The sequence below is a fragment of the Coregonus lavaretus genome, assembly GCF_964263955.1.
Source record: "Coregonus lavaretus genome assembly, chromosome: 34".
Classification (NCBI taxonomy): domain Eukaryota; kingdom Metazoa; phylum Chordata; class Actinopteri; order Salmoniformes; family Salmonidae; genus Coregonus; species Coregonus lavaretus.
The window spans coordinates 18,414,435-18,441,877 of NC_140021.1; the positions used below are offsets into that span (position 1 = coordinate 18,414,435).

At 40.8% G+C, this 27,443-nt stretch overlaps 2 protein-coding genes across 2 annotated transcripts in view; one reads left to right on the plus strand and one right to left on the minus strand.

Annotated features, from left to right (window-relative positions):
- Window positions 1-250: 250 nt before the first annotated feature.
- On the minus strand, window positions 251-14,969 carry frrs1b (ferric-chelate reductase 1b). The gene is made up of 16 exons (XM_084151794.1): window positions 14,915-14,969; window positions 6,694-6,892; window positions 6,459-6,613; window positions 6,114-6,208; window positions 5,762-5,915; window positions 5,404-5,586; window positions 5,136-5,234; window positions 4,805-4,955; window positions 4,228-4,341; window positions 3,919-4,034; window positions 3,662-3,748; window positions 2,118-2,215; window positions 1,940-1,998; window positions 1,590-1,733; window positions 936-1,003; window positions 251-818 (listed from the first exon to the last, which is right to left on the minus strand). Exons 2-16 carry the CDS (start codon window positions 6,890-6,892, stop codon window positions 726-728), a joined length of 1,815 nt encoding a protein of 604 aa, XP_084007920.1. The 5' UTR covers window positions 14,915-14,969; the 3' UTR covers window positions 251-725.
- A 3,548-nt stretch (window positions 14,970-18,517) lies between these two features.
- LOC311109009 (glycogen debranching enzyme-like) overlaps window positions 18,518-27,443 on the plus strand; it is a gene marked incomplete at its 5' end in the record, with an annotated part of 34,501 nt that continues 25,575 nt past the window's right edge. The window contains 8 exons of the mRNA XM_084151792.1: window positions 18,518-18,599; window positions 19,351-19,561; window positions 21,265-21,434; window positions 21,990-22,193; window positions 25,802-25,983; window positions 26,138-26,249; window positions 26,507-26,633; window positions 26,935-27,278. Of these exons, the coding sequence (XP_084007918.1) occupies window positions 18,518-18,599; window positions 19,351-19,561; window positions 21,265-21,434; window positions 21,990-22,193; window positions 25,802-25,983; window positions 26,138-26,249; window positions 26,507-26,633; window positions 26,935-27,278 (1,432 nt within the window). The remainder of the gene's footprint in view (window positions 18,600-19,350; window positions 19,562-21,264; window positions 21,435-21,989; window positions 22,194-25,801; window positions 25,984-26,137; window positions 26,250-26,506; window positions 26,634-26,934; window positions 27,279-27,443) is intronic.

The following is a 27,443-nucleotide window of genomic DNA, read 5'->3' on the forward strand; positions in this document are numbered from 1 at the left end:
ATTGAGTTCATGAATCAAAAAAGTATTGACATTGTTTCATTGCTTTTCATTTCATTAAGTACGTTTGTATGCTTACTTGTTACAGTTTTGCTTATACAAATGACCAGTATTGCTTGCTGGCATTTTCAATTGTGTGAGGAAATTACCTAAAATAAGCCACTTTATAAAATTATTTTGCAGGGGATTTTCCTTGTATTCTTACTGCAAGTGTTCAATAGATTAGTGCAACAATAAATACTGCGTATGAATACATTTGTTCAAAAGTCTTTATTGTAATGATGGGGGGAATGATTTATAATAATAATAATAATAATATGCCATTTAGCAGACGCTTTTATCCAAAGCGACTTACAGTCATGTGTGCATACATTTTTACGTATGGGTGGTCCCGGGGATCGAACCCACTACCCTGACATTACAAGCGCAATGCTCTACCAATTGAGCTACAGAGGACCATTTATAAAGGGGGGATTTATAAAGAGTATCCTAAGATGATGTAACATATTTATTCAAATAAGCAGACAGATGTTGTTCTTAAATACAAATGTTGTTCATCCATTTGCCATTTTTTATGAATAGGTTTCAATATGTTCATTGGAAACTTTAAAAAAGGCAATGGTAGTAGTGTAAAATAGAGCAACATGGCTTGAGTAATAAAAAAACTATACATAATCTATACTATTATTGTCTACAATGACCCGTAACAAGGAGTATGTGATTCCCAGTCACACATTTCTTATGGTGTTTATGAGAACAGACAGAAATCCAACATTTCCCACGAGGAACACAGCAAAGACAATCTTTCTGAATCGAGATACCTGAAAGAAATTGGAGTCAAAATAAAATCACTGTGGGCAAACTTATTATAAAGAACAACACTTCTCAAAAATATAAGAACATTTTTTATATAATTGATACATTTGTTTCAAGCTTACCTTTCTCTGTCTCTCATTATCCGAGTGAGTACCCAGAATCTTTTCTTCGTCCTCAGCAAGAGTCCTCCCTGTACAGAGGTTAGAGATTTACCACAGAGTTCCAGTATTCAATAGAATACATGGAGATATTTGGCTCTGTGTGACTAGTACATCCCTGAAAATAACTATTTTATATACATTTAAACCTTACGGTAAGAGAAATATGCAGACCCCAATTACTGTAATCAAGGAAGACATCTCAACAAGTGAAAACTGATTTTACCTGATTGATTTTACATACCCACATCAAGTCTGTCGTTATAAAGACTAGTGTTTTTTTGTTGACATTTAAACCTGCTTAGCATTCCTGCCCACGCACCAAACAATTCGTTTTCAATTCTCTTCTATGCTTAATGGAATCAGACTGTGTAATTGATTTGTTCCCTCCAAGCAAGACAACATTGATTATTAAACAGTCAAATAATTGCATTGTTATCAAAGGTCTAATTCAGCGGTTCTAGAACCAGGGACATATTAAAAGTTAACAATTGTTGGAAAGGATAGGAAGTGGGAAAGAAAATATCAACACGGAGAAGGTTGCCATTGTCAATAAGAATGTATTCTTAATCGATTTACCTGAATAAATACATCTAATTAAAATGTAAAGAAAGCAACCTGTTACGATGACCGCTTTACTGTGGAACTCCAGTAGCAGCTCTACCAGGACTCCCCAGACTACGCAGCCCGCCAGGACACCAGTGGACCAGGGGCCAGGGAGAAGCAAGGCCTGCTGCTGGATACCTAGGAAGATGGCCACAACTACAACAGGAGAAATACTGGGGTTATGATTGACAAGGTAGAGAAGGTTGTTGCAATCACTAGGTTTGGATACACCATTGTTGCTGTCGTAGTCATTGTACTAAACATTGTTATTATTGTTGGCATCATTATCCGTATATCAAGATAATAATAATCTTCATCATCATGTCAACATTGTTATGTTAGGATTAAGATGAACATCTAACCTGCAAGTATCCGTGCAATAGTGCCTGTTCCCAAATGCATCCAGTTGAATATGTACCTTCTGTGGAAAGACAGTAAAATACAGCACAGTTGATTCCTGGATCCTGCCACACAATATAGATAGCTAATGTGTTTGACGTATCTCAGAAACTGATCACTGTAGGAGGCTTTAGGTTGTACCGTGAGGAGTCTGTGGCAGGTCTGAGGAGGGCCATGATAGGCTGGATAAAAGATAGAGCCATGACAGTACAGCCCAGGTAAGGGTGGGAGCCGGCATGCTGATGGAGACAGTGCAGAGCAACAGTATTACACTACTATTACATTACAGCATTAGACACAGTAGAGGTGAACAACACAATAGGTATCTGAGCAACACTAGAACAACACTACAGGAACCTCTGAACAACACTATAGGTATCTGAGCAACACTAGAACAACACTACAGGAACCTCTGAACAACACTATAGGTATCTGAGCAACACTAGAACAACACTACAGGAACCTCTGAACAACACTATAGGTATCTGAGCAACACTAGAACAACACTACAGGAACCTCTGAACAACACTATAGGTATCTGAGCAACGCTAGAACACTACAGGAACCTCTGAACAACACTATAGGTATCTGAGCAACACTAGAACACTACAGGAACCTCTGAACAACACTATAGGTATCTGAGCAACACTAGAACAACACTACAGGAACCTCTGAACAACACTATAGGTATCTGAGCAACACTAGAACACTACAGGAACCTCTGAACAACACTATAGGTATCTGAGCAACGCTAGAATACTACAGGAACCTCTGAACAACACTATAGGTATCTGAGCAACACTAGAACACTACAGGAACCTCTGAACAACACTATAGGTATCTGAGCAACACTAGAACAACACTACAGGAACCTCTGAACAACACTATAGGTATCTGAGCAACACTAGAACACTACAGGAACCTCTGAACAACAATGCAGTAACACTACAGACGAAGATAGAGAGGAGAGGATCAAATCAATGGATCCAGAAGTCCCTGGAAATAACAAGAATTGAACTGGCACACAAGATAGAGTCAGCCTCTCAAAATAAAATACATCTTGGAGTTTTTGTAGTATACTAAATTATAATTGGTCTTCCAGCTGGCTCTGTAGCACTTGAAGGGAAGGGTGACCTCTAAATGGGGAGAATAGCACAGAAATGAAAATATGTATTTTGGCAGGAGGCAAAGTGGACAAAAATTTGACAAATTAAAAGCCTTCCTTAAAAAGATAAACGGGTGCAGATAATTTCAACCATTGATCAATGTCATTCCAACAAATGATTGTTCTCCCATACATGCTTACGCTGAAGGAATGAAAGTTATTCAGCATTGTAAGTCAGTGATAATTGGTTCCTTGGCTTCACTACAGCACTCAACATTCTCTCTCTTGTCCTTCTCTGTCCAGCAGGGACAAAATGACTAAGGCAGACAGACAGCTTGGTGGAGGAGGCAGCATGACAGAAAAGGGAGAACATGACACACTGCTGAGTGGTGATGATTCGGTTCTAAGACAGACATTCGAAGAAATCTGATTCAAAGAAAGACACACAGGCACTCAAGCAGCCAAATTATAAAGATACAATATATGGCCAGCCAGGCAGAAATACAGACATACAGATGGAGTGACTGACTGCCAGATGTGTAGGGTGTGGTGTTGACTAAGGGAGGTATTCCAGTCTTACCCTGCTCCAACCACCTCGGTAGATGAAGGGTAGTGAGAATCCCACACAGGTTAATAGCACGGTCAGGATCATCAAGGCTCGGTGCACCTGTAGAGACATTCACAAAATACTACATCACCATCACGAAAATATGGTTGAAATAACAGTTGTTTTCGGGAGGAAATTAGAAAGATAGTGATGGCTAATGCTCAAACAACAAGCCTTAGAATTAACCAAATATATTAATCAAGACATAACACTTTAAACAAAGTCTTTACCTGAAACCATAGCCTGCGTCCAAATAGTGTTGTTTCTGGCCAGTCATGTTTGAAGTAGCGTGCGATGATGACCCCTGTGGTCACTGTCGTCATCCAGGCCACAAGCATAAACACACCTGGGGATACAGAGGGGTATACACTTAGTTCTCTGTGTTTGTATGAGCCAGACATATACTGAAACAAATGTATGGAACTTAGTGTTAAACGCGTGTTATATTAAGTAATTTAATGTATGTATTTGTTGCAACACTTCCTATTCAAACAAGGCAGGTCATAAAAGGCTTATCTTTCTGTAAACTACAGGCTTACCATGGAACTTAATGAGCAGGGGAGACCTGGAGCCAGCTAGATCCTCAGGGGGTCCTGTGATGACGGTCTGATGAGTGGATATCAGAGGCTGATGGTCATGTCTATGGATCACACCTTAAGATGGATGGATGAAGATAATGTCTATGTTCGTTTTTACAGAGTCTGGCACCAACACTAGATCCAGCACTGCCAGTTAAGCATTGTGGTAAATAGATGTTGGAACAATTTACCAATGTTTTATTATTGGCACGTGATTCACACACACATTCACATGGCGGGTATGACTACTGTACTAGATAACCACAGCTTAAACCAGAAAACCCACGTACAAAACAGCAGTGAGCTCGTTCAAAACACTTGGCACAGCTTAGCCCACACCTGAGTCAACAATGAGGGGTTGAGGTCAGGAATGTTTAATCTAACCATAGTAGATGTCAAGTTCAGAACCAGCATCTACAATATATATCTGGCACAATAGGAATAATCAATCATACTTAGGAGACTACAGTATTATACAGTATGCGACCAAAGGCTGGTAAACAAATAGGAAAAGCATGACAAAGACACATGGTCATACCATCTCCAGCCCTCCCGTGGGCTATGAACAGGAAGTAGCTCTGGTCCAGGCTGAACCTGCTCGCAATCTGACGGGGGAGGAGTATGTCTCTACGGAAACGACACTGGATGACCCCATCTGCCAGCTGCCAAGCTGTGTCTGACAGAACATTCTAGAGAGAACACAAAAGGTCATAGGTCAAAGATCAGTTAGGTACTACAGATGTCAATCTATGAAACAACCATCTAAAACAAACAACAAGCAAATAACACAACAACAAAAAACATCTACAGTCACAAAACTGTTATTTCATATTTTTATCAGAACTTTGCTAAACATAAATTTTGTGTACCTCAGAGGCCAATTCAGGGTGAGTTCGGCCGGAGACATAAGCAGCATTGATGTCCACACTGTCCCCATCTCTCACACACAGGTATACATCATCATTCCCCTACACATAAATACACAAAACTCAAATGAGTTACAATTATATTGTAAGGCTTCATAAAACAAATCTCACTGTGCATATGCCATACTGAAATACCATATCATTTAAGTCCACACAAGCTCCAAGTGGTTATAGAATCCTTCTTTGGTAGGCTTTCTGGGGTCATACCAACCATATATTTGTCCAGCGACAGGGCGAAGGACAGGTATCCATCAGCTGGTCCACTGAGCTCAAACAGCACAGTCCGCTCCTCTGGAGTGAAGGAGAGGAAAAAGCACAGAGGGTCTCTATCTGGGTCACATCCCACAGGGTCACGCAGACAGGACTTACTCCTACCACACCCCTCTGAGCTGAACTGAGGGAGAGGAAGAGAGAGAGGAAGAGCGAGAGAGAGAGGGTTAAACTTTCCATCACCTATCATCAGCCATAATAATCATCCACAGCCTGTCGGTCAGTGTAAACATTATGCTGATTCATCCTCAGTCTCTTCTGTATATACTTAGAGAAAATCCTGGTGGTGAGTGACTCACAGGTCTGGTCAGTACAGACAGAGGTGTAGTCACAGCAGCAGTAGTGGAGGTGGGGGTGGGGTTTGGTGGTGGAACCCCTGTCGCCCCGTTCAGAAACACCACCGGCCCTGGGATCTGCACCCAGTAGACTTTATACTTCTGCACCACTGTGGCCCTGAAACAACAATAGAATGATAATAACATGGTCATTTAGCAGAAGCTTTTTATCCAAAACAACTTACATAACTGTCAGCATTGATAGTGAGTAGTGACATTCTGATTCAGTACAACATCAACAACACATTAGCAATAGAATGGAAAAATAGGACATTTAGAGATTGGCATAGTGAGAATAAAGGAGATAATTACTCACATAAATTGGACGCTCGCTGGGGGGTTTTTTGGAGCCTCCCACAAGGCCTGTATCTCTGTCTTCTTGGATTTGCTGGTGTGGCTTACTGCAGATCCCTTCAAAATGACAGGGTTGAGTATCATACAATAAACCTCTCTCACACAGTAATAACTCTATTGAGGTGTGTGGCTGAGACAAGTAGCATCTTGTCTGTTTTAATGATATGGCTGGTGAAGGTTGTTGAAGACGGCATGATATTCAAACGCAACCGAATAGTAATTCCAGGCAGCCAGAGCTTTACAATACTTAGCTTATGCTTCCAACAATCATGTAGTATGTATTGAGGTCGGGTAACATCATCTCTACCTGTGTGTGGCCACAATGTAGGAGCTGTGACTCAGAAGGGTTGAGGAGGCTGAATGATCCAACAGCAGGACCGTCTGGGTTCTCAGCATCCCTCGCTTCAATCAGGAAACCTTTGAAGGAGGTGCTCCCAGACATGGGAACAACCAGTAAGGTCACTGGTAATAGAAAGAAAGAAAAAAACTCAGACATTTGTATTTTTCCATTGTCCCAACCCAACAAATATAAAGTAGGCTACCTGTGATATGGTCACCAGGGCTGAATGTGGGTTTGTCCAGGGTGATGTTATAAGGAGCAGGTTTAGAGCTGGAGTCATGGCCATGCTGTGGCATCATATCTCCGCATGCCAGAGACACTTTTCCATTGGCGAAGCCAAAGGCTGTATTTATTAAACACACAGCCACCACCACCACTAACAGGAGATGTGGACCCGGCATCTGGAAAGACAAAACAATACAGAGGTTATAATAAAGGTTATACAAGTTATAAAGATGGCGTTTTATGAGAGTCCAGGGTCATACAAAATACTGTAACTGACTAATGGGATTTTTGGTCATGGGTAGGCCTCTGCTTATTCTGCTTCTCAGCTAGCTTGCCATTTTTATTTATTTTATTTTTTACAAAAGACAAAATGATTCTTAGGCTACTCAATAGCTCACACATAGGCCTACAGTATTGTGCCAGAGAGGATGGAAAATCATATTGACTTTCTTTGATGGTGCTTTATAAAGAAAGTGGGAAGAGGACAATGTTAGTTGACTTCCGATTTAAAGTTGTGTGAGTATGCGGCCTATCGCCGGCCTTGCACAGTGTGGGCATTCCATTAGGCCTAATTAGGCTAATGTCTCCCTTTATTCTCCTGCTATTGAATTGGTTTGATTGTCTACGTGTTCCTTAAATCTATGCCCATACGTTACCTATTATGCTGGAGGATTACCCCAGTATTTATAACATTATCACCATTGTGGTCGGAGATTTGCAAGGAACCATTCACCTTCACCTTGCTTTGTTTGGTTGACGCTCACAGTCATATCAATAATTGCTCTCACACAAGCATTTGATTTTCAAGGTCAGCTAATTATTATGCCTTTTGCAGTATTTAAAAGTAATGTATTTCTAACTGTATAAATGCAAATCGATAGATCATTGTGAGAGAAAAAAATTGGTGTGTCCAATAGAGAGCCATAGTAATGGCGTCTTTTTGTAGGCACTAGCTCTGCAATGGTTCGTTTAACAAAACCTATGGGGAAATTAATGGTTTTTGGATAAACGCTGAAAATAACGTCTGTGGTAAACACAGGCTTAGGAGATCTTATACTTTTTGTTCTATGAGATAATCTTCATCAGCTAATGTCACTATTTGTGAATTTTGAAGCATTTATTTAATTCAGAAAACACAATGCACATAAAGGCTTCATAATTCATAAACGTCATGTTAACTGACTGATATTATCTCATAGAACTAAACGTGTAAGATTTTTGTTAACCTCAGACCTTATATTTTTCCCCCATTCAATTTCCCCATAAGAATGGCTGAATGAACCAGATGTAACTCATTTAAGGTTTTTAGGACTACAAGCTGGCGAGGTCTATGTATACCCAGTTTCAAGGCACCAATTTTTGTGCAGGGGATTAGTTTCTCCCGGTTTGTTATTTTGAGAATATAAAATGTATGAGCTCTGCATTATCTTGTTCTATGCTGATATAATAAAAGAATGGCATTCATAAATGTAAGTGTATTGCCAATCTGTATTTAAGATGTCAAATCTCTGGAGTAGTGACTTGGTATGACCCACTCCTTGTAAGAGGGTTAACTGATATTTTTTTCAGACCTAGAGGAAGGGGTTTCCATTTTCCCTTTTTTTGTATCACCAAGTATATTGGATTGTACACGATAGGTGGCAGTAGGCACCTCTAACGTTTGTAAAAAGACGAAGAAGGTAGTTCACTGTAAAGAGTATTTGCTAGCCAGTTATAACCTATTCTAGCTTTTCTAATTTTCTTGGATCAATTTGGTCAACTGCCTACCACTAACACCTTGCTGTTTCATTTAAGGACATACTGTGACTGATTGATTGTTTTGGTCATGGGTTGACTATTAGGTTTAGGTTTTTATTCTGTTTCTCAGTTAGCTTACCATATAACTATTTGTATTATTATTTTAAGACTATTCTTACTCATCAGCTCACACTCACATCAGTAATAGCTGGTGTTTTATTAAAGGTCCAGTGCAGTAAAAAACGTGTTCCTGTTTTTTTAATGATGTTTCCACACTATGAGGTCTAAATATAAACTCTGATATTGTGAAATGATCATAATGCCCTTTTTGTGTAAGAGCTGTTTGAAAAAAAGATCCTGGAATTTTAGCCTGTTCAGGTGGGATGGAACTTTTGGCCCACTTCATGACGTCACAATGTGATCTGATTATTTAAGTGATAATGGCAGAGAAGCCAGTGTTTGGAGGATATATTGGCACGGGTGTTGTTAGGCCCGAGATGAAGTCGAGACTGGCCAATAAAACGAAAAGATTAAGATGGGCAGGCTTTTTCTTTGCAACTCTGCCTAGAAGGTCAGCATCCCGGAGTCGCCTCTTCACTGTTGACGTTGAGACTGGTGTTTTGCTGGTACTATTTAATGAAGCTGCCAGTTGAGGACCTGTGAGGCGTCTGTTTCTCAAACTAGACACTCTAATGTATTTGTCCTCTTGCTCAGTTGTGCACCGGGGCCTCCCACTCCTCTTTCTATTCTGGTTAGAGCCAGTTTGCGCTGTTCTGTGAAGGGAGTAGTACACAGCGTTGTACGAGATCTTCAGTTTCTTGGCAATTTCTCGCATGGAATAGCCTTCATTTCTCAGAACAAGAATAGAATGACAATTTTCAGAAGAAAGTTATTTGTTTCTGGCCATTTTGAGCCTGTAATCGAACCCACAATTGCTGATGCTCCAGATACTCAACTAGTCTCAAGAAGGACAGTTTTATTGCTTCTTTAATCAGCACAACAGTTTTCAGCTGTGCTAACATAATTGCAAAAGGGTTTTCTAATTATCAATTTGCCTTTTAAAATGATAAACTTGGATTAGCAAACACAACGTGCCATTGGAACAGAGGACTGATGGTTGCTGATAATGGGCCTCTGTACACCTATGTAGATATTCCATTAAAAATCAGCCGTTTCCAGCTACAATAGCCATTTACAACATTAACAATATCTACACTGTATTTCTGATCAATTTGATGTTATTTTAATGGACAAAAAAACTGCTTTTCTTTCGAAAACAAGGACATTTCTAAGTGACCCCAAACTTTTGAACGGTAGTGTATGTTTCAGTATGAACATCTCCACATGGCCCATCTTCCCTATAGGCCTAGGCCTACATTAAAATGCAATCAAAATGCAAACAATAGAGTTCTAAAAATGTCAAATGTTTTTGTTTTGTCGCTGATGCTATGTGTCAGTGTGAATAATGTATCATATTTCCCCCCTTTCAGGGGTATAACATTACAATTGTATATTTTTTTGTAAATCGACTGAAGTGAATGAACCTACAGCAGCCAAGGTGATAATGGCTGGGGTGATTTTTGCTTGTTTCTGCTGTTCTCCAAATAGCATTGTAAAGTTTTTTTTTTTTATTGTACAGAAATGCAGTAAATGAAACAAAATTTTAAAAATGATCTTCATTCCGGATCTCACTAAAACTCAAACCCTACGGCCCTGGCACCAAACCAGTGTCTACATATCTTAAAACAGCTCATTTCTAATGAGAAGAAAGGTCCTATAAAATGCTCCTCTGTGTCATCACGGGGTAGGATTAAACGTTTAAAAAAAAGTGCAATGAATTTCTAGGAAGAGGGTTCTTGCTTCCCATGATGTAGAACTTGAAAAGTGGTGGACTTGCCCTTTAAAAGGAAAAATATACTCAAAAACGGTTTATATTTTCTTAATTAGTCCACTGTTGATACAGTCCCAAAATGTTTTGCATGTCAGCAGTCAAGTTTTCAAGACATAGGATTTTCAAGAAGCAAAGTGTAATTTGCCACGTCACCATTTACAATTGGTTCTATCAGTCTGTTACAGATAAAGAAGAACTGAGCTGGCTGTTACAGATAACAACAAGGAGTATTCTCATGACTTGCCCAAGAATGTACTCTTAAGGAGCCTACTCTTACTCCTTAAGGTCCAATGGCCTTATATGTTATTTTCAGAGGTAGACTGGCTCTGGCACCCAAAAACTATCTATACGTGAATCAATTCTCAATTGCAATATGGTTCTAGAAACCTAAAGCCCTTTACTTTCATATCACATCAAAATAATTTCACAAATGCAAAATATACACTTACTGTATACTGTTCTAACCAGCTTCAACACAGTTGCAGCCGACACTATTTATTCAGTTACAACCCACTTCTGGTGTCCTTCTTCCATTACACACAGGTGTTTGGAGCATGCTAGATACAGTGCCTTCAGAAAGTATTCACACCACTTGACTTTTTCCACATTTTGTTGTGTTACAGCCTGAATTGAAAATGTATTAAATAGAGAATTTTTTTTGTCACTGGCGTACACACAATACCCCATAATGTCAGTGGAATTATGTTTTTTTTTTACATTTTTACAAATTAATAACAAATGAAGAGCTGAAATGTATTGAGTCAATAAGTATTCAACCCCATTGTTATGGCAAGCATAAATTGCATGGACTCCCTCTGTGTGCAATAATAGTGCTTAACATGATGTTTGAATGACTACCTCATCTCTGTACCCCACACATACAAATATCAGTCCCTCAATCGAGCAGTGAATTTCAAACACAGATTCAACCACAAAGACCAGGGAGGTTTTCCAATGCCTCAAAAATAAGTACACCTATCGGTAGATGGGTAAATATAAGAAAAGCAGACATTGAATATCCGTTTGAGCATCTTGAAGTTATTATTTACACTTTGGATGGTGTATCAATCCACCCAGTCAAATCAAATCAAAAAATTGTTGTCACATGCGCCAAATACAACAGGTGTAGACCTTACCATGAAATCCTTACAAGCCCTTAATCAACAATGCAGTTCAAGAAATAGAGTTAAGAAAATATTAGCTAAATAAACTAGAGTAAAAAATAAAATAAAAAGTAACACAATAAAATAACAATAATGAAGCTATATACAGGGGGTGTGTAAATAGTCCTGGTGGCCATTTGATTAATTGGGGGTAGAAGCTGCTAAGGAGCCTTTTGGACCTAGACTTGGCGCTCCGGTACCGCTTGCTGTGTGGTAGCAGAGAGAACAGTCTATGACTTGGGTGACTGGAATCTTTGACAATTTTTTTGGGCCTTCCACCAAGGAACTTGAAACTCTCGATCCACTCCACTACAGACCCGTCGATGTGAATGGGGGCGTGTTCGGCCCTCCTTTTCCTGTAGTCCACGATCAGCTCCTTTGTCTTGCTCATGTTGAGGGAGAGGTTGTTGTCCTGGCACCACACTTCCAGGTCTCTGACCTCCTCCCTATAGGCTGTCTCATCATTGTCAGTGATCAGGCCTACCACTGTTGTGTCGTCAGCAAACTCAACGATGGTGTTGGAGTCGTGCTTAGCCACGCAATCGTCGGTGAACAGGGAGTACCAGAGGGGACTAAGCACGCACCCCTGAAGGGCCCACGTGTTGAGGATCAGCGGGGCAGATGTGTTGTTGCCTACCCTTACCACCTGGGGGCGGCTCGTCAGGGAGTCTAGGATCGAGTTGCAGAGGGAGGTGTTTAGTCCCAGGGTCCTTAGCTTAGTAAGGAGCTTTGTGGGCACTATGGTGTTGAACACTGAGCTGTAGTCAATGAACAGCATTCTCACATAGGTGTTCCTTTTGTCCAGGTGGGAAAGGGCAGTGTGGAGTGCGATTGAGATTGTGTCATCTGTGGATCGGTTGGGGGCAGTATGCAAATTGGAGTGGGTCTACTATCACTACAAAGTGTATCACTACAAAGATACAGGCGTCCTTCCTAACTCAGTTGCCGGAGAGGAAGAAAACCGCTCAGGGATTTCACCATGAGGCCAATGGTGACTTTAAAACAGTTACAGAGTTTAATGGCTGTGATAGGAGAAAACTGAGGATGGATCAACAACATTGTAGTTACTCCACAATACTAAACTAATTGACAGAGTGAAAAGAAGGAAGCCTGTACAGAATACAAATATTCTAAAACATGCATCCTGTTTGCAACTTTTTGTCCTGAATACAAAGTGTAATGTTTGGAGCAAATCCAATACAACACATTACTGAGAACCACTCTCCATATTATCAAGCATAGTTTTTTATTTTTGTTTTATTTTTTTATGAAAAAAAAATATTATAATTTTTTTATCAGACGCTCTTATCCAGAGCGACTTACAGTTAGTGAATACATATTATTATTATTATTATTTTGTATTCTTTTTTTTTTTATACTGGCCCCCCGTGGGAATTGAACCCACAACCCTGGCGTTGCAAACGCCATGCTACATCCCTGCCGGCCATTCCCTCCCCTACCCTGGAAGACGCTGGGCCAATTGTGCGCCGCCCATGAGTCTCCTGTGTGGTGGCTGCATCATGTTATGGGTATGCTTGTAATCGTTAAGGACTGGTGAGTTTTTCAGGATAAAAAAAACAGAATGGAGCTAAGCACACGCAAAATCCCAGAGAAATAAATGGTTCAGTCTGCTTTCCACGAGACAATGGGAGATTAATTCACCTTTCAGCAGGACAATAACCTAAAACACAAGGCCAAATCTAAACTGGAGTTTCTTACCAAGAAGACAGTGAATGTGGCCGAGTTACAGTTTTGACTTAAATCTGCTTGAAAATCTATGGCAAGACCTGAAAATGGTTGTCTAGCAATGATTAACAACCAATTTGACAGAGCTTGAAGAATTTTGAAAAGAATAATGGGCAAATGTTGCACAAGCCAGGTGTGTAAAGCTCTTAGAGACTTACTTAGAAAGGTGATTCTAACATGTATTGATTCAGGGGGTTGAATACCAATATATATATATATATTAGTGTTTTATTTTTCATATATTTTTTACAAATGTTACAATTTTCTTCCACTTTGACATTAGAGAGTATTTTGTGTAGATCGTTGACAAAAGAAATATATAAAAAAAATCTATATTAAACCCACTTTGTAACACAACAAAATGTGGAAAAGTCATGTGGTGTGAATACTTTCTGAAGGCACTGTAGCTAATTAGCAATGGTGGTCGCCTGTCTTCCGTTTGTTTGTCTTCCGTAAACACACCCTGTAATATGGAGATATGGCCATGTGGGAACACTAACCCTAACAAAGGTGTGTAGTAATTTAACCTTTTTTTTTAAAAATTATTATTATTTCTCGATGATATGAAAGATACGTTCCCATAACCGGAACGCAAGCGATCCGTTTTATTGTTCAGAACAAGCATCGGGGCTCTTAACAAAACTTTCCGCCTCAGAATACACTATCGACAATAGGCGCTAAAGGTTGTTAGCGTTTATGAATGGGTTAGCTTACCATTTAACTATTTGTATTATTATTTAAGACCAAAAACATATCATACTCACACTCACAACAGTAATAGCTTATTGTGTTTTATTAAAAAGGTGGGAAGAGTGTATGCACTCACTAACTGTAAGTCACTCTGGATAAGAGCGTCTGCTAAAATGACTAAAATGTAAAATGTAAGAGGAAAATGTTAGTCGACTTCCCATTTACAGTTAGTTGGTTCTATCAGTCTGCTGCAGATCAAGAAGAACTGAACAGGTTGTTACAGAAAACGAGTGTTCTCATGACCTACTGTAGTGGCTGTTTGAACTACTAGCTTACTGTTTTTCTAGTTATAGCCTACAGGTCCCAGTAGGGTACATTTAACAATTTATTCAAACATTGTTCAAATATATAAATATACATTTAGACAAATACATAATGTGTAGAGCAATAGCCTACAATATGTAGGGAGGGGACCTATTTTAGCTTGGTTATTATGTCATTGAACCTTCTTTTTACATATGCATTGAACTCACACTGTCAATAATAGGCATAATTCTAACTAAGCTAAATTTGGCATTAAATATTTATTCAGATAATCTAATTCTTTAACATAATTGTTGATAAGTGATTCCATTGTATTCTAAATGTCGTTCAAAATGACATTTCCTTGTCATTGACAGCCCAAACTTAGGCCTACATTATTGGCAAATAAGACCAAAGTGAAGATTCCTTTGGGTAAAATCTGAATGTGGAGGATGGATCATACTAACCTACTGTGCTTACCTGCACACACACCACTGTCAAAACAAATATTTTCTTATTGGGTGTGTTCCCCAAAACTAAAGAATCCAAAACATTTTGCAATGCTCTCTTATAGACGATTTAGTGTGAAGAACAGTAGGCTATATTACCTATTTCAGGACAGTAAGTATGTTTATCTATTTCACTCTTTAAAATGTAACTGAACTTACCTTGTCCCACTCAACTCTTCCTTGTCTCAACTCTTGAAACCAAATTCAAGTCCGTCAGCAAAGAGCCAACGAAAAGGGGGGACTATCCTTATTCAAAGGGAGTGTTGATTGGTTGAGGAGATATAAAGGCGAAGAGTATCTATTATATTGACAAGAGAGCCGAATGACCGCTCTAACAATGGAAATACATGTGCTCAATGAATGACGGCAGGCGAGATCAGGTAGGACCATTCAAGCCAATGAGAGGGCAGATAAGCATATGAACAACAGAGACCTTGTCTCTTGACAGTTCATTCAAGGTTTTGTATTCTGATCATGAAATATTGTAGTCTGTCTGGCTGACACGCGCGCTTCGCGGAGCAGTGCAGAGCTGTTGGGAAGGAAGTTGTCAAGGAAGTGAGTTTGTGTTTATACAGGACCTCCCGCCCTCACTTACCGTCAACCAATCATGTCAATGCGGAGCTATATTAAGCCCTCCGCATTGTTACAACATTTGAGAGGCGCATGGCGATTCAGTAAGGAGCTCAATTTGGCCTATGTTCGCCTTCTGGATACATCGCAATTGCGTCACACCATCGACCAACTTTTCGGATCAAGCATAAGTTGGCTCTTAGCCTAGACGATAGTGCAGATCAAGCCCACTATCTTAAGAGAGGAAGTGTAAGAGAGAGGCCCAACTCGGCGGAAAATGTGTCGCCCTCCAGATCGTGACGTTTTTTTCGTTGTTTCGCAACCAAGCAATGAGTTTTTGTATGGAGGTGAATGAGTTTCGAATTTGGTCAACAACAAAAAAAGAATGGCTTGTTTGCTACGTGAGGTTTATTTGATCGAATAGACGTTTTGTGATATTTAAGTTATTTCGAGTGTACTGAGAGATATCTCGAGATGGCTATGCATATTCATGTCATGAGGCTAGTAGCATAGCATCTCTCTATTGAAGACAGGTGTTTGACGTCAACAACCCTCATCGAATATTTAAAAAAAGTATTACAATAATGAGATGTTTCCACCAATCCAAAGAAAGGATGAGCGGGAGCTACAGCCCGCCGCCGCTTTGTGGACAACGACTCACATTTTTAGGGCTGATAGATATGTATCTTGTCAGTATAATCCACATTCTTTGCTATAGTCTATACTTGATGTTCATTCCCTTGTAATACACTCGTGTCCTTCATGGACCTGCTTGTACATAAAGCATCTTGCATTCAGGCCGCAAAGGCATAATTTTCCTCCTTAACTAGCTTTAATGGTGAGATGGTGGAAAGAAACAGGGAAAATATGCGTAGGGTGTAACTGCATACTATTGTCCCGCTTTGCCAACCATAAAGTAGGACAGCATGGAGTAGGAAAAGTGGGACAGTCTTCTAGGCTTTTCCAATAGAGGAAGGAGATCCAGTTTACATTAGGGTTAGGCAGGGCTCTGGTTCTTCATGTACTATATCCTGTTACTTTTCTTGTAGTACTGTTATTAGTACTGTTATTTTAGTGAATTGTATTGTCATTGGGGTACAATTAGGATTATAATAATGGTGTCCCAGTCTACCAAATACCAACTGAAAATAAGTTTTTGACTCAGTGTACACAAATGGGTGTGTCATACCTCCTGTGAATATGATGTCAAAAATATTTTTGTGTGTGATTAGGAAACATCTTGTGTATTCAAGAAACTGATCATGTGTTGGGCTAATATGTTGGATAGATGTCGAAAGAGGTTACAGAAGACAGAAATGCAAAACGTGTCCCACTTATTCCGAATTCACCCTACTTTCTTTATGAAACACAATTTTCCACCACCATTTTCTGACAATTTAGGATGTTGCACGCTGTGTTCAGGCAAGGGTGTGCAACATCCAAAATTGTCTGAAAAATGCAAGCTAGCAAGCAAAGCTAAAGGGATTGTAAACGGGTTAGCATAACTAGCCTAACATTTTATTTTATTTTCAATATTATCTAGCAGGCTAGCATTTGAGGCCACCAAACACGCTGGGAACGTATTTCCCCCAACGTTATAATGAAAGGGTGTCTGTCACTCCCAAAACACACGTTTTCTGGAGACTTGTGTGCGGCTTCCTGATGAGGTCACCCACTGTATGTGCTTTTGGTAGGCGCCTAGGCTGAGCTGCGTTCAGTTCACTTGAACGTTTGCTATGAAACACCTGCAAATATACTGAACAAAAATATAAACACAACATGCAACAATTTCAAAGATTTTACTATGTTACAGTTCATACAGTCAATTGAAATAAATACATTAGGCCCTAATCTGTAGATTTCACTTTACTGTGCCATGGGTGGGCCTGGGAGGGCATATGCCCACCCACTTGGGAGCCAGGACCACCCACTGGGGAGCCAGGCCCAGGCCCAGCCAATCAGAATTCGTTTTTCCCCACAAAAGGGCTTTATTACAGACAGAAGTTTACACGTTGTCTGCGGTTGTGAGCCCGATTGGACGTACTGCCAAATTGTCAAACAGGGAAATGGTTCCAATCATTTTTCAACCATTCATTTTTTCAATAGGGGATTTTAGAAACACTTAAAATAAGGGCTGCGTTTCCTGTAGACTTACCCTGGCGTGATGTTTTGATAACTATATAAATCTCTCTCGGACAATTAATTAATACATTAATTTAACACCACAATGGCACGTGAAGGGTATAGCGTAAAGATTAGAGAGTTGCCACACCCCCTGCCACTAAAACAGCTTGGGTGTATTCATTACGGAAACCGTTTACCGTTTAAGAACCAAGGGGAAGCAAACAGAGCAAAATTAGAGTTTCTATTGGACACATTCAGGTAGGTCCCTCCCCGTTTCGTTCCGTTTACTTCACCGATTCTGTTGCAAAACGTTTCCTCTGTTGCAAAACGTTTTGCACAGAAACCGTTTACTTCAAACGGAAAAAGTTTTGCAACGAAAACGAGAGTTTCTATTGAAAATACAGTTAAGTCCTTCCCCGTTTTTTTCAGTTTGCGCTGTTTGCTTCCGTTTGGTTCTTAACGGTAAACGGTTGCCGTTTCATGGCGTAATGAATACACCCCTGATCCTAAGCACACGGAAAAACAAGGTGATTCTCCTTTATCAAAGAAACATGTTACTATTATATTGCAACCATTGTAACATGTACAATCGTTCATAGTTACAATGTGTAGTTTCTTCTACCAGGGCTGAATATATAAATAGAACTCGATATTTCAATACAGCCAAACAGTGATGGTGTTATTTTTAATAAGAGATAAACTATTATTGAACTTACTTATGATGAATGTGGACCCCAGGAAGAATAGCTCCTGCTTCTTCAACAGCTAATGGGGATCTGGATAAAATCATAAATGTTTGTTTTATTTTCACAAGCCATAAACAGGAATACAAGCGACATTTATAGGCTAATGCTTTTCTTTACGTTTAGAGAGAGAGACATTTATGAATAGGCCACAGTGGGCAGTTATGTAAATATGAAACCCATGTACACACATACATTCACGTAGGCTAGCCTAGTGTATAAACGGTGTGCTGCATGATAGCATGTTCTCTCACACGGTGGCGTGTAGGAATCTGGGGGCACCGCTTCCTGCTTGAAAAGGACACCCTAAAAAAGGAACGTCAAAATGGTTCGGAGCAGACAGACCAGACTACTGTTCCTGAATGACATGGAGCGACTAGAGAGGACTCTGTTCCGACTAGAGCAAGGTATGTAGGCCATGGCCATTCAAATCCTGGGCAACTTCACATTTGCAATGGCACATAATAGAAGCAAGAAAACCAAATGTCTGAATGTACAAGTCCTGCGAATTATAGGCTATTGGAAGTTTGTCATTATTAGACAATTATGTTTTTGTTTTGTTTCTTGCATTTGTAGAGTGTGACTCAGCTCAACATTGCTATCTTGCTTTTACTTTACCCCCAGCAGGGATATTATTCCTGCTGTTGAAAATATAGACATTGAAATGCACATGTAGTTAATGGGGGAATGGTAGGCTATGGCATAGGCTGAACATTGATGTGCATTTGACACTTGAGTGAAGTAGCCTATCCTGAAATATTCTAGTGAAAAGTTTGCAGCTATAAATGGCAAGGGAAAAGTCCTTGTGTTCTCTCAGTGGTTTAGCTGTACTGTTTGGCAAGATCAATCACTTGGACAGGCATCACTTCAGACATTGGATTTGTTTTAAAACTGTTTTAATGCACATTTGATTGGCAGGACACCATAACAGCTGCCTATGTGTTTTCCAAGTGGACATTTTTCCATTAGGACATTATTAGTTAATGTATTCACATCAAATCCAGTCATTGTCCAGGGTGAACCTTTCTGATTTCACTGTAGACTCCAGCAGTGCTTTTAGTAAATATCCTGCTTGTGTATTACTTGTTATTATGTAAATATAATGACAGACTATTATTATTATTATTATTATTATTATTATTATTATTCTACTATCAGGCTTTGAGCTCCAGTTCCGGCTGGGGCCCACTCTGCAGGGGAAGCATGTGCACGTCCACACTAACTACCCTGCGGAGGGAGAGAAGTTTGACCGGCTTCAGTTCTGGCCTCTGGACTGGATAAACCCAACAGGGAGAGAGGATGACTCGGACAAGTACTGCAAACTGGACCTGCAAGTGGCAGGGTCCTACCAGTATTACTTTTGTGCTGGGTAAGAAAGCACTGTTTGTTGTTCAGAAGAAGTGTACACACATCTAGTTATTTGCAGGTGCAGGGTACAAAATAGATACCCGTTCACAAATTATGTGTTTCAAAAAATTAGAACAAATAAATAACGGAAAAGTGGTGCGTGCATATGTATTCACCCCCTTTGCTATGAAGCCCTTAAATAAGATCTGGTGCAACCAATTACCTTCGGAAGTCACATAATTAGTTAAATAAAGTCCACCTGTGTGTAATCTAAGTGTCACATGATCTGTCACATGATCTCAGTATATATACATCTGTTCTGAAAGGCCCCAGAGTCTGCAACACCAATAAGCAAGGGGCAACACCAAGCAAGCGGCACCATGAAGACCAATGAGCTCTCCAAACAGGTCAGGGACAAAGTTGTGGAGAAGTATAGATCAGGGTTGGGTTATAAAAAGAATATCAGAAACTTTGAACATCCCACGGAGCACCATTAAATCCATTATTTAAAAAATGGAAAGAATATGGCACCACAACAAACCTGCCAAGAGAAGGCCGCCCACCAAAACTCACAGACCAGGCAAGGAGGGCATTAATCAGACAGGCAACAAAGAGACCAAAGATAACCCTGAAGGAGCTGCAAAGCTCCACAGCGGAGATTGGAGTATATGTCCATAGGACCCCTTTAAGCCGTACACTCCACAGAGCTGGGCTTTACGGAAGAGTGGCCAGAAAAAAAGCCATTGCTTAAAGAAAAAAAATAAGCAAACACATTTGGTGTTCACAAAAAGGCATGTGGGAGACTCCCCAAACATATGGAAGAAGGTACTCTGGTCAGATGAGACTAAAATTGAGCTTTTTGGCCATCAAGGAAAACGCTATGTCTAGTGCAAACCCAACACATTTTACATTTTAGTCATTTTAGCAGACGCTCTCATCACCTTCGAGAACACCATCCCCCACAGTGAAGAATGGTGATGGCAGCATCATGCTGTGGGAATGTTTTTAATCGGCAGGGACTGGGAAACTGGTCAGAATTGAAGGAATGGTGGATGGCGCTAAATACAGGGAAATTCTTGGAGGGAAACCTGTTTCAGTCTTCCAGAGCTTTGAGACTGGGATGGAGGTTCACCTTCCAGCAGGACAATGACCCTAAGTATACTGCTAAAGCAGGGGGGGGTGAATAGTTTTTTTGTCTTATTTCTTGTTTGTTTCACAAAAATATATATTTTGCATCTTCAAAGTGGTAGGCATGTTGTGTAAATCAAATGAATCAAACCCCCCCAAAAATCCATTTTAATTCCAGTTTGTAAGGCAACAAAATAGGAAAAATGCCAAGGGGGGTGAATACTTTCCCATGCCACTGTGTATAAGCACTTCATAATAATACATATTAATAATAACAAACCTGCAGGTGATTTTGGGGCTCAACCTCAATAGTCAACCCTTTTATCCCGTACACGTTATGCTATTGATTGATCTCGTTGCCTGTTGTATTGCAGGGCGGCAGGTAGCTTAGTGGGTAAGAGCGTTGTGCCAGTAACCGAAAGGTCGCTAGTTCTAATCCCCGAGCCGACTAGGTGAAAAATCTGTCGATGTGCCCTTGAGCAAGGCACTTAACCCTAATTGCTCCTGTAAGTCGCTCTGGATAAGAGCGTCTGCTAAATGACAAAAAAAAAAAAAAAAAAAAAAAAAAAAAAAAAATGTGGTCTGTGTGATTCCCAGGACTGAAGAGAAGACCGGTAGTGGCTACATAGTGGTGGACCCAGTGCTACGTGTGGGTGCTGATAACCGTGTCCTACCCCTGGACTGTATCGCCATTCAGACATACCTGGCCAAGTGCCTGGGGCCTCTGGACAAATGGCAGGACAGGCTCAGGGTTGCCAAGGAGACCGGTGAGGGGCAGCATGGGATACCATAGCCAGCTGGACAACGATCAGAAGCATGGCTATTGTCTTCATCAGTATAAATGGGTGTTTCTCATGCTCGGGTTACGTGGTCAGGAAAAACTCCTGACCTCACTCATAAATGTCACATATTTAATTTGGTTTAAATTGCTAAAGGAAATTATTATTTTTGATAGCACATCAATGGTGTTTGCTCATTCTAAATCATGTGCCTGCAGTTCAAAAGTACAGATACTAACAAATACAGAGTTCATCTTTATTGATTCATCGTATAGATTGTGCTGCACGAAGAGTTGTGGTTTGGGGGATCCCCACACAGTTGTTGAGATCTGTTTGGTTATACTGGTGGTCGTTGACCCATTTCTAATATCTGCAAAAATATTTGCAGTGTTTGTCGTTTCTTAAAATCTGTCTGTCCAGACAGGCATTGGGTTCATTACAAAACATGTAACGTACCTATAGCATCATTCTTACTGTGGGTTCATAGATTCACATTTCTCATTCATAAAATTATATTATCATAAACTCTCTCTCTCTCTCTAGGTTATAACATGATCCACTTCACCCCGCTGCAGAAGTTAGGGATGTCTCGCTCCTGCTATTCTCTGGCTGACCAACTGGAACTCAACCCAGAGTTCTCTCCTGAAGGGAAGAACTACACCTGGATGGATGTGGGCAACCTGGTGGAGAAACTGAAGAAAGAGTGGAACATGGTCTGCATCACTGACGTGGTCTACAACCATACAGGTATTGTTTTAGTATATAGTGCACTACTATGGGCCCTGGTCAAAAGTAGTTCACTTTTAAGGGAATAGGGCGTCATTTGGCGCACTCTACACATGAGCATCAGCTCACACACTATCTCGAACAGTAGGATGAATGCATTCCCATCTTGTGAATGGTAGGGTAGTAGGCTACGCATAGGGATACGTAACATACCTATCCATGCTGCCATTTATAGATACAGAGACAGCAGATCTCCTCTCTAAGCTCTTCAGAAGATAGTGTTTCATGAAGAGTTATGACTGTGACCTTCTGGGTACTGGTCCCAAGCCACGGGGAAAGCTTGCAGGACTGACTGATAGTGAAACATGGGTTAGCGAAGTCTCTTCTCAGATATTTAGTAGCTCCCGTGTAGCTCCCTTTTTAAAATAGCCATAATACTCTTGATAATCTTTAGGACAGCAGGTGTATTTAGTGTCCAGAATGTGCAGACCTTTGAAGAGTACATATACCCTACCTACAAATGCATACTTCACAAGTTTAGAATCCAACAGATAACATAAATATTTGCTTATAAATCTTTCATAGTCATGGTGTTGACCCATCATAAAATGCAATGGGGTAAAAATTAAGAGAATACCTGACTTAACATTTCCCATGTTTCTTACCCCGATCACTTTAAAAAAAAAAAGTATTTTACCCACTAAAACAACGATCGAGGTCTGTAGTGACACATCTAGCACTGCGATGCAGTGCCTTAGACTGCTGCGCCACTCGGGAGGCCCAATACAGGGTGTTTTTATACAGCAAAACAAAGAGACCAGCTTAAAAGGAAATGCATGTATATTTATCGAAATTATATAATGAACGTATTGTGACTCATGTCCTTCTAGTAGTCTAAAGGCTATGACAGAGAAACTGGTGCCAGGTTGTAGTGGAGTTTGACACCCATGGCATCTAATCAAGTACAGTGGGGGAAAAAAGTATTTAGTCAGCCACCAATTGTGCAAGTTCTCCCACTTAAAAAGATGAGAGAAGCCTATAAAATCCAGAAAATCACATTGTAGGATTTTTAATTTATTTATTTGCAAATTATGGTGGAAAATAAGTATTTGGTCAATAACAAAAGGTTCTCAATACTTTGTTATATACCCTTTGTTGGCAATGACACAGGTCAAACGTTTTCTGTAAGTCTTCACAAGGTTTTCACACACTGTTGCTGGTATTTTGGCCCATTCCTCCATGCAGATCTCCTCTAGAGCAGTGATGTTTTGGGGCTGTCGCTGGGCAACACGGACTTTCAACTCCCTCCAAAGATTTTCTATGGGGTTGAGATCTGGAGACTGGCTAGGCCACTCCAGGACTTTGAAATGCTTCTTACGAAGCCACTCCTTCGTTGCCCGGGCGGTGTGTTTGGGATCATTGTCATGCTGAAAGACCCAGCCACGTTTCATCTTCAATGCCCTTGCTGATGGAAGGAGGTTTTCACTCAAGATCTCACGATACATGGCCCCATTCATTCTTTCCTTTACACGGATCAGTCGTCCTGGTCCCTTTGCAGAAAAACAGCCCCAAAGCATGATGTTTCCACCCCCATGCTTCACAGTAGGTATGGTGTTCTTTGGATGCAACTCAGCATTCTTTGTCCTCCAAACACGACGAGTTGAGTTTTTACCAAAAGGTTCTATTTTGGTTTCATCTGACCATATGACATTCTCCCAATCCTCTTCTGGATCATCCAAATGCACTCTAGCAAACTTCAGATGGGCCTGGACATGTACTGGCTTAAGCAGGGGGACACGTCTGGCACTGCAGGATTTGAGTCCCTGGCGGCGTAGTGTGTTACTGATGGTAGGCTTTGTTACTTTGGTCCCAGCTCTCTGCAGGTCATTCACTAGGTCCCCCCGTGTGGTTCTGGGATTTTTGCTCACTGTTCTTGCGATCATTTTGACCCCACAGGGTGAGATCTTGCGTGGAGCCCCAGATCGAGGGAGATTATCAGTGGTCTTGTATGTCTTCCATTTCCTAATAATTGCTCCCACAGTTGATTTCTTCAAACCAAGCTGCTTACCTATTGCAGATTCAGTCTTCCCAGCCTGGTGCAGGTCTTCAATTTTGTTTCTGGTGTCCTTTGACAGCTCTTTGGTCTTGGCCATAATGGAGTTTGGAGTGTGACTGTTTGAAGTTGTGGACAGGTGTCTTTTATACTGATAACAAGTTCAAACAAATGCCATTAATACAGGTAATGAGTGGAGGACAGAGGAGCCTCTTAAAGAAGAAGTTACAGGTCTGTGAGAGCCAGAAATCTTGCTTGTTTGTAGGTGACCAAATACTTATTTTCCACCATAATTTGCAAATAAATTCATTAAAAATCCTACAATGTGATTTTCTGGAATTTCTTTTCTCATTTTGTCTGTCATAGTTGACGTGTACCTATGATGAAAATTACAGGCCTCTCTCATCTTTTTAAGTGGGAGAACTTGCACAATTGGTGGCTGACTAAATCCTTTTTTCCCCACTGTATGGTCAGCAGGACTACTGCCAATGCAGTAGCCAGTAGGAGAGGAGAGATTTCCAACCTTCACATCACGTGTTAATGGACAGAGGAAGATGGTAGGTGAACAGCAGGGTATCCTATATCCTTACTAGAGGTACACAATGAAGATACTGATTTAATAACCAAAAATGTTTGACCTCTTGTCATCAAACATACATTTGATAAAATCAATGGTGACAACCATTTGTTATAACACTAACAATAAAAATTAATAGAACAATCATGTGTTGACGTCCATAGCAACAGAAGCACTTGACGATGGAAACTGTCATGAATTGAAACATAATAATGTCACAGAGAGCGCACAGTCAGACAACCACATTTATTACATCCAGTATTAGGCAAAATGTAATCAGAAGCTCAGCCTCACACATTGTGCTGCAGACATGGAGGAGCCATGGTTATCTTACCCCTATCATAAGCATCAATAACTAATGAAGGTGTGAACATGGTGTGGCAGTGTTGCATCCCAAATGGCACCCTATCCCCTATATAGTGCACTACTTTCTGGTCAAAAGTAGTGCACTATATAGGGTGCCATTTGGGACACGGACAGTGTCATGGAGTGATTGAAGTATTCCCCTTTGCGACGAACCAGCCAATCTGACCTTCAGTGTGAACAGAGGCTAAATGCTGACAGAGGAAACTGAGACCATGATGCAAGAGCCACAGCTGCCGCTGCAATGTTTGTCCTATGTAAAGGGCAACACTGTTGGGGTGCACTGCACAACTCCTATTAGTGTTTCTAAGTTTATTGTTCGCTGGTACTTAAGTATGACCCGCAAATGACCATTCAAGCAATGTTGAATGTGCTCCAAATATGTCTTATTCCATGACATTGGAGAGAATTTCCTACTGGGGTTAGATCCATTCTTCCTCTATAATTTTAAACAACTGTTACCTTCTCTCCCTAGCTGTGAGTAAGTGGTTGTGGCTGCACCTACCCACTGGGCACACACTGGTTGAATCAACGTTGTTTCCGCGTCATTTCAATGAAGTGACATCTGTGCTCAGTGGGTAGAGTATGGCTACAACCTAGTAACAGTAACAGCCCCTTCTCTCTCTCTCTCCCTAGCTGCTAACAGTAGGTGGTTGTGGCTGCACCCTGAGTGTGGCTATAACCTGGTGAACTCTCCTCACCTGAAGCCAGCCTGGGTGCTGGACAGGGCTCTGTGGCACCTCACCTGTGACATCGCAGACGGGATGTACAGTGACCATGGTGTTCCTGCTCACATCGAAAATGAACACCAACTCCACGTGAGTTGGTTTGTGTTAGCCTTCTGTTTTATACTGTATTGAAATAGGAAAATTGTCAATTAAATTAATAAAGAGATCTTTTGAGTTACCCTACTTTCAACCCAAATGTCCCTCTTAGGACAAAGTTGGATTGATTGATTTCCTCCTCTTGTAGATGCTGCGAGGTATCCTGTGGGATGAGATCTACCCCAGGACCAAGCTGTGGGAGTTCTACCAGGTGAACGTGGAGAAGGCTGTGGAACAGTTCAGGAAGCTTCTTCAGGCAGGTGAGGGCTACCAACCACTCAGGATTTGTATTTCAGTGTCATTACATTGAATTATGGTAAATTATGATGTTTTTCATATCTCTTTTGAGCCATCCCAGGAAATCAATTGAAACAAAAAAATTGTGTTCCAGATATTGTGCTACCACTGTTGAAGTAGCAATCAGCTCGCACTCAACAATCTGGTGCACTAATCGTGATTGCAATGTAATCCGCTAATATCTTCTTCAGTATTTTTGTGTTTGATGTTTTCTCCCCAGGAGGCAAGGCAGTGAGATTAGAGAATGAGGATAAGAAGCGTCTGAGGATCCTCCCGGACCCCCATTGTCGACGCTTCGGTAACACTGTGGACATGACCTCAGCCTTGGAGACCTTCATACCCAACGGGTGGGTCCGCTTTAGGATACTCCATTACAACAATAGACCTGCTCATAGAGTCACTGCTAACGATGCCGATCACCTTTCTTGTCGCGTATGCTACCTTCAATAAGACAATGACCTTGCTTGGTCACCCATCTTTGCGTCCGATAAGACACTTTGCAAGGGTGCTTTAAACCCATTTGAGAGAAACAGGAATTCTTTGAAGCAATGATCGCAATTTATCTTAACATGGGATTTGCTTTGTCACCACTGTTGGGTCACAAATGCTTCTGTGCCACTCATATAATTTCATGTGTTTGTGTTACAGTAATGAGCCCTCATCCATCCAGGAGTGTTGTAACTGGTTGAGGAACAGACTGGAGGAGCTGAATGTGGAGAGCTATAAGGAGATGCACTACCATGAGGAACAGGCCACCAACTGCATTGTGGGAAATGTAGTGTACGAACGCCTTGCAGACCACGGGCCTAAGTTGGGACCTATCACCAGGAACCATCCAGTGGTGTGCGGATATTTCACCTTCCCGTTTGAGGACAACTTGACCTTTGACCAGGAAATGCAACTGATGAGCCAGACAGACAAAGCGTGTCACTTCCTGGCCCACAACGGTTGGGTGATGTCAGACGACCCCCTGAGGAACTTTGCAGAGCCAGGTCAGCTGATAGTTCTGTTCTAACTATTTCTACAGACCGGTCAAGTTAAACAGATAGAACATGCTCAGTATTCACACACTTCTCTTTGAGAAGTTTGTAAGGACCTTGTAATGACCACTTGTCATTAAAAAATGTAGGGCCCTATGGTACACTAGGATTGTCATA